General features: G+C 35.8%; 1 protein-coding gene across 2 annotated transcripts in view; it reads left to right on the plus strand.

The window, feature by feature from the left end:
• The first annotated feature begins 8112 nt into the window (after positions 1 to 8112).
• LOC135218651 (cystinosin-like) overlaps positions 8113 to 12500 on the plus strand; it is a 203464-nt gene continuing 199076 nt past the window's right edge. The window contains exon 1 of one of the 2 annotated variants that reach the window (XM_064255095.1): positions 8113 to 8444. In XM_064255095.1, the coding sequence (XP_064111165.1) occupies positions 8387 to 8444 (58 nt within the window). In that variant the 5' untranslated portion in view covers positions 8113 to 8386. The remainder of the gene's footprint in view (positions 8445 to 12500) is intronic. The other variant, XM_064255096.1, reaches the window with a different exon arrangement.

The raw sequence follows: 12500 nt of genomic DNA on the forward strand, positions 1-12500 counted from the left end.
AACAAATGATGTCTCCAAAATAGAAAAAATTAACTTTAAATAAAATTACAGAATGCAGTAAATTAAATACCAGAAAGAAATATGAGAATTACTGTTAGTAATATGAATGCAAAAGTTTAAAGAAACATTGGTGTGAAGGATGTAAAGGGTATGGAAGGCCTGGTAGAGACTGCAATGAAATGGGGAGCAACTGGACTTCTCAAGATGGCAGACATAGACACCAAATATATTCCACAGGTATTAATTAACTAAGAAGAAAAGGTACAGTGAATAAAATTTTAGGACCTGCAGAAAAGCAGATGTCAGCAGCTATCACCAAGTTTTCATTGCCTCACTACTGAGGGAATTAAGATCATACAATAAAAAAGTTTGCTTTTTACCTACGTTTGATACAATACTACTTAAAGATAAACAAAAAATTTATATCAAGTTGTTGGAAAACAAGTACTGGGTATGGGGCAAGAAAATAGAAACCTTGGACATCAGATGAGACCTGGGATGGATACAATGAAGAGTAGACATGCGAGAAAGGTACCTACAGACAAAAAGCAGGTAGATGAAGACTTCAAAGTAGAACATTCTAAGTTCTCAAGTCTAGAAAGCGAAGGTAAACAAAGATCAAGAAGAGATAGAGGAAAATTTGGACCAGCCTGTTGGTCCAAATTTTTCTTTATCTGTATATTAATGACAGATTTAGTGTTAGGGTAGTCCGTAGAATCATTAACAAAATAGGCAATGGTGAAAAGAAGAGAAAAATATCTGTCCAAAGTAGGGATGCACCAATAACAACATCAGAAGCAGAAGTCACGACTTAGTAGAGAACATTTTAGTGAAGTTTTTGATAGGGTAGATATGGGGGATGTTTTGACCAGGTACCCAAAGCTAACGAAGACCTGAATGTACCTATGATGGGATCATGGCAGATGATTTTAGCTGAAACTGAAATGGTGCCTTTTGTATAAACTAGATTGCTTTAAAGAATATGTAATTATTGAACAAAACTGGATGATTGTGAATTGGAAGTCATAGTTCAGGCATCATAGGAAAGTGACCTTGCTGAATGTGGTAATATATCAGTTGTCATGAAATGATTAAGTATGTTTATTTCAAATAGATGGAGAAAAACTGATAATAATTTAAGGATGAACAACAGAAAGAGTAGGTGTAGCACACGGTCACATTTTTTGTTAGGTCATAGCTGTGGGGTAACATATGGAATTTAACGATCTTCTTCTGATAGCTTTCGTTGATTACGAGAAGGGATTTGACAGCGTCCACAGGCCAATATGATGTAAAATCTGGAATCCCCATAGCTTCCCCATGAAATACGTAAAGCTAATTAAAAGTACCCTTGAATGAAGTTCATGCAGAAATCATGTGGATAGGATCTTGTGAAGTGAATTTCCCCTTCAGTGGTTGCCCTTCTCATACATTTCATTACGAAAAATGAGGTCGGAGATAGAAGAGAAGGTGATAGATTTAAAACAAGCAGGTGAGGCTGTTTTAATCAGTAGAATCACAAGATTACAAAGCTAGCTAAATAGAGAGCATTTTTATATAGAAAGACAGGCCCCAAAAATATCTAAATAAAACGCAAGCAATGAGGACAGAGTATGAAGAAAGGAACGAATAACTTAGATGGGGAGGCATTGATGAAATTGAATGATTAAATATTTAAGATAAATCTAAAGTATGAGGGTGCAACTACATTTAAAAGATTTTGTTGATTTGGGAATAAGCTTTATGAAGAATATTAGGAGTAGATGAGAATGATAGAAGTTCCATATGTAGAGGAGTAAAATGAGATGTAATTGATCCTTCTTTGTGAAGGATCATCTACATCTACTGGGAGAACAGGGTCAGCAGTAAAATATCACAAGATTTACAAAGCTAGCTCTCATCGCTTTGGTGGCTGCATGGCTCACACAATTATTCTGTGGGCACCAGAAGAGTTAGAAAACACAGACCTATTTGGATAAGCTAGAGATGTGAGGAAATTTGTGGAAGATGAAATGCAAGAAAAGCATAATGGGCTCATTTTCATAGAGGACCTTTGCGTCACATGCAATTGGAGGCGACGATGATGATGATGATTTCCTTTAACTCTTCTTCAACCATTTTAATCTTATTACTGTTCAAGTGTCTGTTACTATCGGGATCTAATGACACCTGACTCAGAGGTTTATCCTGGCAATTATATATGGATAAGTAATTAAACACATACCATATCCAGCGCATTTCTGCTGAATTTATATAACGTTTCACTAACTTACGTGTAGCATTTTCAAACTGAAAAAAGGAGAAAGTCACATAAAGCAGAAAATTTTCAATTCAGAGGTACACATGAATAATTGAAAATTATATATAACAAAATATAAAGAATTATAAGAAAATGTGAGAAATGTTTAAAAATAAGATACGCATATATTTATAAAGTATGCAAAACTATTTGCAATATAGACAACGATTAAGTTACGCAACTGGTAAGCTACTTTGCTCTTCCATAAAGAACCCTTGTGAAGCGCCTGTTAAGTGAAGTTTGACTTAGAAAACTTCAGATTATCTCGAGGGTTTCTTCTGCCTTAGAGTTGAGAGAGAATTCAAGAATTCATCTTTATTCAAATGATGAAGAAACCAAGACATATTAATGAATCCTCAATTTTTTTCTTTAGTATACATTGTCAATAGTTTCTCATACTTTATGGATATTCTTTATGGATATTCAAATGTTTTAGCTTTTTAAAAACAATCACCACATTCTTGATGTATTTTGAATGTATTTGTGTATATCCGTGAATTGAAAAAGTTTGCCCTCGTGACTCGTTTCTACTTTTTTCAGTTTGAAAATGCTACACGGAAATGAAGCGAAACGTTTGATTAATTAAAGAGCGATGCTCTGGATATATGTTTGAAAGTCTGCATCCTTGTTACGATTTCCAAGAGAAATATGCTGCTATCATTCTCATGTATCAATCTTCCTTCTTTCTGGGATTTTCATGAAAACTTGATACGAAGGTACCTTGAGGATAATCATTTAGGTACCTCAAATATTTTCCCTTAAATTCTTATCATCGTCACAGGTCAGTTTATAGGCCAACAAAATTTTGATGTTTCTCTCATTCTGATCACACTTGGCTGGTCGATTGCCTGATTGAGGGTTGCTGGCCGTTTTCCCAAGTCTTTCATGTCACCGGCCAAAATCTTATATTCTACAGATCTACACGAGTCTTGGTATTGATGTACCTTGAGGATTTTTCTAAATTCATTTTTCACCTTCCTATTTTTCATTTTAGCATTTTCTGTACTTCCTGGAAAGTATCAGTCTCTGCCGGTGTTCAGAATGAATGCTGGACTGCCTCTGAGGTAAGTGATAATGACGTTATTTCAACCCTCTTTCGTCGCCAACTGCTTTAAATTCCATTATTTTTACAGTCTCTGCTGTTACCTTTCATTATTATTTCAACGAAGGGAATATTTGCCGTGATCGAACGTTTTGAATAAGTCATACACTGGAATTATTGGACGCAAATCTGAGTGCATTGCCCAATGCAGGTGTCCAATCTTGGTATCAGCTCGATGCAGGTGAAATCCGTTTTCTTTCACCACTGACAAATGGCGCAGCTCTCATCGCTTTGGTGGCTGCATGGCTCACACAATTATTGACCTCTCCTTAAATTCACCAAATAATGAAGACGCTTTTCATTCACCACTCTCGAGTATCTAATGAAAGCTGATATTACCATTATTGTTTCCGTCTATTTCTCATTTTAAAAGAGAATCTATATCAAATTCATAAAATGGTCTAACATCAAATTCCGTTTTGAATGAGGTTGTCAAAGTAAAAATGATAAGAATGGAACTTGGATGACGTTTAGGTGCTTTATTATTAATGAGAATAAATTTGTTGGCTAGAAGACGTTAGTGACAATTTTGTATAGTTTAATTTTGTCAAAAAAGAATATCAAACATGATTTTCTTAGACGTTTTTACATAATCTGTTCAAGCTATTTCCAGATCATGTTGACCAAGATTGCATAATGTCTACCCTCTGTGGAAGTGTGTGTGTCTGTGTGTGTGTGTGTGTGTGTGTGCCAGAACTTTCGAGAGCTGGAGGTGATCATACAAGGAACAGCCTGTGTTGGTGAAGATAAGACAAGGCCAGGGAAGACCAAGACAAGATAAGAGGAAGTCAAGACGTGCCGATCTCAGTTTAATGTATCCATTAAGAGAGGAGAAGTTCCAAGGACACTTCCATACTGCCAGTAGCATGAGTAAGATCGGCCAAAAGTTATCACTTCCTCTTGGGATAAGTCGTTGGTCAAATATTTGTTAATAAATTCTATGTCAGATTTCTATTATGACTTGCAAGTGTAAAGCCATTGGCTACTACTCCTAAAGAACCCTTTCTCATACGTTGTAACATTAATGATGCAACTACAGTGAGCATTTTTGTTCGATAAAAATGTGAACAGTTTTCAAGATTCTGCTATTTCATGTATACAGAGATTTTGTTTAAGATGTCATGTAAACACTGACATATCGGCGTAGCAGAATTGAATGACTACTACTGTCTGCGACTCTTGTGACCTTCATCCGCTGAAGATGTAGGACTAAGTAAATGAGAGGGACACTTGTGTCGGTTCTGAAAAATCCTCTGGCTTTGCAGCTGCCAGTGATGTAGGTTATCAATTGAAGGATTTACAGTAATTACAGGATTGTCAGACTTCGCAGTCAATCCGTGATACAATGGACTTAATTAACTACTGTTATCAATACTATTTATCAACAGAAAGTATTTTCATGAACACTCTCAACTTTTGTTTTTCCTTTTGCGTAGTACCACCAGCATAAATATCCAATGTAGTGCAGCCGAAAGCGTGCGGTTCCAGAACACTGCCGCTCATAGACGGTCATGTGCTGACGCCGATTGCGTAACCTAGTAATTACTTTCAAAGAGATTTAGGGACATTACCAATGCGATGCATTTTTTAAATCGTCTCCTTATCAATATAGATAGAGCCTTCTACTGAACTATTTACTAAAATTTCTTCTGGTTTTCATGGAAACCAACCAAGAGTAAGTTTTAGATATATATAATTTCTAAAATAAAGAAGTAATTATTCTTCACTCTCTGTCTTCTGTAAGTTGCACAATTCTGGTGATTAAGTGAGATTACTTGGTGACCTGTCTACGACATATCAAACCACCACTTCCTTTGCCCTCCTGCGTCACACTTCTATCTCAAGTTTATAGAGTAACAGGATTTCCAGTATTCAAGACTAAATCAACCAGTGATTTTGGAAAAATGAAAATGATGAGCCCTTGTTCGTCATACAGAACTTCCAAAACCACAAATTCTACACGGCACTGCTCAGTAGTACTCTAAGTTCCTTTCCTTTTAATCATTAGCATGATCATTTAATAATATTTTGAAATCGTCTATCAAAACCGAACAACATCGCTCAATAGCCCGATTCAGATTAAAGGCGTCTAATAGCATCGTAATGCAAAGAATGTGAGATCACTCTTTTCAACGGCGAAAAATCAATCTTGTCACTGTTTTCGTAGCACCAGTAGCCATTTCCGAAGGCTAGACAAGTATCAATTTGAAGTCTACTATAGAGGATGGATTGACGATCTGGAAGAAAATTCCATTACCTCTATCTCCACAGACTTTTATAGTTAGATTTATCTGTGACACACTTGCTACCTTGAAGCCTTAAAAGTTTTATTGTCTATTAACATATATTTGTTAAGGCTACAATCGTTTCATTATTACTTCCATCTTCGCTCTTTGCACCTCCTTTGCCAGTTATTCGAATGAATCTTGGCTACTTTAATTAAGAGAACGCAGAACGCTGTATGGCATATGCGCGCGCAATTCGAAGCTTGGTTTGTCTCACAGGTGCTCCTAGTCCTTTCACCTGAATCCTGGCAGTAGGCTGCAGCCATACCTTTGGTGATGTTTTGGGAACGCTAACATTGTTTCATCTTAAATGAAGCAAGATGCAATAAAAAAAAAATACAGGAAGTGACCCATAGAGTACTGTTCAACTGAAATGAAAAATTTCTGGAAAGAATAACGGCATACAAACCTTATACAATATAATAAGACTACCTTTGATTTACTTAAAATAAAAGATGTACTGTAGAATGGAAGGAAAACTAAGTGATGTAGTTGAATGTAATACACTTTTTTCAAGTTAGTCACTGTTCATTTGAAAAGGCACTGTAAACCGCCTGTGGTCACTGGATTTCAGGGGGTGGGGGGGGGGGGGGGGCAAGTGGACCCCCTTGCGCCTACGTGCGGGCGCCCATGCCTTTGTAAATCTCATATCTTGCTTTTAAAGCAGTTTGCTGCCAAGGCTGCATCTGCGTTCTTGCAGCAGACTAATCTGCTGTAAAGATTTAAGAGAGACGACATTTACCTGGATCTCAGTTGACCTAGTACAGAAAACTATTGGAGAATGTCTGAAGGCTAAGCTAAAAATGACCCAAACTTAGGTAGCATAACGAAGGGATCGGCTACATTTCATGCGATCGTCGAAGGAACCCAAGGGGTGTCAGCGAGACTTGAAGCCTCCTGTGAAATAGGTCTCTCTCTATCTCTCTCTCTCTCTCTCTCTCTCTCTCTCTCTCTCTCTCTCTCTCTGTGAAAGTCAAAAAGTTGAGAAAGTTTTGATCGTTTGAATGAAAACATTTCTCAACTTTTATAGCATAGTCGTTTTTGATTTAATGTAGTTAGTTGATAAGTGTTGCCTCGCGCTCTGTAGTTTTTTTTGGGAAGACTAATTCTGAACTACAAAAAATAAGGAAATAAAAAGTTCGTTATAAGGAATAAAAAAAATATATATAAAACCGGTGACTTAGTGGTTCATTTAGACATTAAGTTAGATTCTTTAAAAAAAATTCCCGAAAATGACATCAAGTGAATCAAAATGGAAGTGTCACGCGAATCACTGGATCTGAGCCTCCTGCTCAGCCTACATGGTCTAGCGACTGCTCGTACCGTGCAGCCACTTTTTCCCTCCTCGGTGCTTCAGTTCCATAGTTTGGCAGAAGGATGAAGGTGCGACAGATCTTCTCTTTTAAATGTCTTCCTTGATGGAGGTCATTGCTGTTGTTTGTTGTAACGCGAAGATTCTGTCCGAGGTCCTTCCTTTGAAGTTGTCGATTACTCGGGGAGTAAGCCTCCAAACTGCTATGTTGTTGTTGTTGTTGTTGTTGGGCTAGGAAAGCCCTATGGAATAGCCTAATAAGGTCTGAGAAAGGTGTTTCGCGTTGAGTTAAAGATGCAGGAATTTTAGGATAGGATATTTATGATTTATTTATCAGAATGAAAATGTAAAAAAATAAATAATTTGCATGTTAAACAGTACAGAAAATTATTTCTAACTAAGTATAGAGTATTTCAATTTTCGTTGTGAAAAGACGCTCTATTGACCATAGATTTTAGCACTTTTTAATCTATTTGGTGAACTGAATTGAGAGCTATGTTTCTGTTCGATCATTTTGTGTTTCCAATTATAACTAAGAATATATGAGAACGTGTTTAATTTGTGTCCTCTTTATTTGATCCTTGTTGTTAGTATAAGTATTAGTATTCATTACGAAGACCACTTCACGTTGAGTTAGGAATATAATGTTTACAACTTATGCGTGAGGGGAAAACCTGGCACGCGTCACGAGTAAGCTGGAGGTAGGATCATGCCTTGTTTTAAGTCTCACCCTCTTTGAAATACCGAACCTAATCCTGTCGCCACAACTGTTATCTATCACTCAAAATATGAAGGAGTCTTTCCTCTTCCACTGACCTTTATCTATTATAAATTCAGTAACACAAAGTCTTGGTGCAAATTCAGTCAAAAATAAGAGACAGGTAGAATTTTAACGACTGAATTAATTTATAAGAAAAACCTTTTTCCTTTTTTCTGGTTTTGCTAAATCTTCAGAACGTCAACAGACTTATAGTAGTGACCCTCGAGCTAAGGATGAGTCACAGGCTCCCTGGCATTATCACTATTACAGATTAATATCGCCACTTCCTAACACACGCGCACACACACACACACACACACACACACGCGCACACACACAGATAGCGAAAGATTGCTTCGTTCATTCCCGTGGTGGGACAAGCCAGCGCTAGTCGGTACTTTTTTCGCTGATGTGAGATCTCGTCGCCCCTTTGAAAACTGATTGACTTAGACAACGCTTGTCTCGCTCCTTTGCCTTCCTTCAAGAATGACAGTATTTCAAGTACCGTTGATTGAAGTTTTTCTATATCAAATTTAACGAGGCTTTGATAGTTTCGTCTGTGCATTTCCTTAGATTTATTTCATTAAAAAAAATTCTCGCCAAAGTTGCAAGAAAGGAAAAGAATAAAATGCGTGCTTTTATTTTGTGGTGTATAACAGCAGTGCCGCTCTTGGCTGGAGGTACAGGTAACTTTTTTGGGGTTTTTTTTTTTTTATTGTTTGAGAGTATAGGCATGTGCGAGGTACACGGAATGTAAACCATGTTTTCTGTTGTCCTTTGAAAATCCCCAGAATGAAAGTTATGTCTGTTCAGAACTATTTGACTGTGCCATCGTCGATCATTTTTATGCCCCCACACTTTGTACTAGGCAAATCTGTTTCTTTTCACCGTAAAGGAAATAAAAACAAAATTGCTGTGTAAAAGGAATAACAGAAAACGAATAAGTAACTGTGAGAGAAACGAACTTTCGTGGAAACAGAGAAATTGCAGACTGATCGTCCCGTCATCGTGATACAAAAACTATGGAAATAAATGAACGAGTCCGTTCCGTTTACCTGAAGAAAGCGATTTTTTCTGACTGCGGATATTCGGACGGCCATTTCACAGGTCTCGTACGACGTGACGGCAAAATGTATACGATTGTAAAATGCAGCTGTTAAGGAATCGTCTGAGTTGGATCAGATCACTGGTATCATTATCCAATTACAATGTCGACGCCTCTGCACTTGTTATTTGACACACGACTGGTGCTCGACTGACGTCGGTCTGTCTTTGAGCAATCGCTTTCGCTCGCTTTGTCTCAAATTTGGAGTTAGATGTTAACAACACTCATCTTACATCTTTCCAGGGAAAATAGGCTGGCTACACATGTCTTGAGTAGGACTCGATGGCTACAACAGTGAAGAAACAAATCATTTTACACACTTGAAGAAACAAATCCACAGTTGTGTAAAGGTCCAAATTCGAACAGATTCCCGAAAGGTCACTAGTCAGCTTTATTTTATAAACAATTGTACCCACTCATCACTGCAGATTTGTTTCTCCATATCAAGACACAGACACAGTCACTCACGCACTGACAGGCAGACAGACAGACAGACAGACACACACACACACACACACACACATATATATATATATATATATATATATATATATATATATATATATAATGCTTGTATATATATTGCTACGTAATATAAAAGACTATGTTCTAAGGACTTCCATGTATATGTTTATTTGTCCAGGGTATAAAGAAAATAAAAAGGGTGGGTCTTTCAAGGCACCAAGAAGCAAAACGTCGTTTGAATTATATTATATGCATGTATAAATGCAACATATACATATATAATAATTTTGAAATCACATATCATATATACATGTATATAAACATATATATAATATATATATTTCAAATGATATTTATGTCTATATAATATATATAGTATATATATATATATATATATATATATAATTTATATGTATATGCATAATATACACACACACATATATATAGTATATATATATATATATATATATATAATATATATATATATATGAATTTATATAGATATATGCATATATACACACACACATCATATATTATATATATATAGTATATATATATATATATATACATATATATATATACATATATATATATGTGTGTGCGCGTGTATATATGTGATATAAAATTCACCATAACTTGGGAAAACTTACAATTAAAATTATATAACTGACTGTTTGCCTTTGCCATGGCCAGGATTATAAGCACTTCTCAATTACAATGGTCTTTGGAATAATAAAGGATAATTAAGGTTAATGTTTCTGAATGTAAGGAAGTGTTGTGAGTATATATGGCAGAAATTCATATATATATATATATATATATATATATATATATTATATATATATATATACGTATATATCTGAATCATGAAAATATGGAAGGTGATGAATATATATATATATAAATAAAGGCCAAAGCCAAGCAGGAAAGTGAAACAATGGAGTACCACCGCAAGGCCTTTCGACTCTCGTCCTTTACTAAGCCGACTGATATAAATATGAAAGTAAGTTTACAAAGAAAGCTGGTATAAATGATAGATTGGGATTATAAAGGAAAATATGTATCTGGAATCCAACACACCTGAAGAATTAGTAGACCCACCCAAAACATTGGTACAATTTACGAGGTTTGCAAAAGATTAAGTCCAACGGCTCGGAAGAAGGGACAAGACATTATACAGGCGGTGACTGACCACTCGCACACGAAAATATGTTACAAAAGTACAATTCGATAAATCTCATCTTGGTCAACAATGAAATTTTTTTTTGGCAAAGTAAACATTTTTACAAAATCTATAAACGTAGAGATACAAAGAAAATATCTATAAGGTAACTAATTTGTAATAAAGTTAGTGATTGTATCTTTCATGTCATTCATAAACATTCTAATTATAAAGAGGCCCAAATAATACAAGCCAGTGCTAAGGTTGAAATTACGATTGAAAGTGATTGTATAATGGCGGATTCTAAAAGATTTCATGAAAAAACATCTTTTGATCTTGCAATTACTGAACTGCGGGTGCAATTTATCCTTTGGGAGTTTTCACTTAGATAAATGAATATTGCATGTGATGTTTACCCAGCTTTGACAGAATATTTATGCTGTTTAGTTCTTACTTCTAAATCCTTGCTTGATTGCCCGACATAAAAGGAGGGGCAGTCCTATCAAGGAATTTTATATATTATGTTGCTGCTTTCCCTGGGTCCATTTTTTATTAATATTCCTTTTAGTGTGTTATAGGAAAAAACGAGGTTGACCTTAAAAGATTTTAACAATGATTTTATGGTTTCAGAACTGTTAAAATAAGGCAAGCTGAGATTGTTCTTTCTCCGTGTTACTAACGGTATAAAACCTTTTATGGGGTTTATCATAGCAAATATCTAATATATGTGAAGGATAACAAATATTGGGGACTGACAATGCGCAGTGCTCGTAAAAACAAAGAAATATTGATATTTTGATATTAAAATGGCGGCATGAATAAAAATGGGCAAAAGGTTAAGTTGTTGGTTGCTTTCCTATAAATGCTGAATATACATTGAAATGATTCTCTATTTATTAAAAATCTCAGAAAGGGAGGCAATTGTCTTTTTCCAGTTGTAAAGTAAACTTAATTGATGGTACCTGGTTATTCAAATTAGAGTGTAAATCATTTACATCAATACCAGCAGGCGAAAAAGCTAAAATATACTCAATATTTCTATACCACTTTAAAGGAATATAAATGATATTATGTAAATAGCGTTTTTCAAAGAATTCCATATAAAAGTTTGAGAGGAGTGGTGATAAAGGGTTGCCCATTGCCATACTAAATATTTGATGCTAAAATTCACCGTTGAATATATACAATCACAAATGCACGACCTAGTGAGTGAAATGATATGGATTACAGGTAGAGGTAATTCATGATGGGTTAGTTCGTTACTAAGATACTCTAAGATAGAATCTATAGGGACTTTAATAAAAAGAGAACAAACATCAAAACTAACAAATCAGTCTTTGAGGCAAAAAGTGATTTTGTTCAATTTATCAACTAAATCTAGAGAATTATATATAAGTGAGCATCGGAAGTAGTTCCAAGTAACGGGGACAAAAGCTTTGAAATATATTTATATGAAGTTTTATAATATTGAGCCAACAGTCTTCCTCTTCTTCTTCCCAGCTTTATCCCTATTCGGGGTCGCCGTTTTTAATGAGTCTCTTCCATCTACCTCTGTCCTGTGTCATTTCCTCCCTTACTCCCTTCTCCCTAATATTATCTCTAATGCAATCTCTCCACCTGGTCTTAGGTCTTCCTAACCTTCGTGTTCCATCCACCTCCACGTCCATCACTTCTCTTGCCACGTGTTGCTCTTCTCTTCTCATCAGGTGCCCATACCGTCTTAACCTTGCCTCTTGCCCTTTCTTTGATGCTTCAGTGACCTTTACTGTGCGCCTAATATGTTCATTTCTAACCCTGTCCTTTTTGGTTACTCCACTCATCCACCTAAGCATCCTCATCTCGGTTACGTCCAACTTTCTGCCCTCTGTTTTCATTAGTGGTGCTGCTTCCAATCCATATGCCATTGACCACTGCTTTGTTGTTTACTCTTCCCTTTAATCTTATAGGGACTTTCCTATCACATGTAACACCAGACACCTTCCTCCAATTGTTCCAGCCACACTGAATCCG

The sequence above is a fragment of the Macrobrachium nipponense genome, chromosome 9 (assembly GCF_015104395.2).
Source record: "Macrobrachium nipponense isolate FS-2020 chromosome 9, ASM1510439v2, whole genome shotgun sequence".
In the NCBI taxonomy this organism is placed as follows: Eukaryota; Metazoa; Arthropoda; class Malacostraca; order Decapoda; family Palaemonidae; genus Macrobrachium; species Macrobrachium nipponense.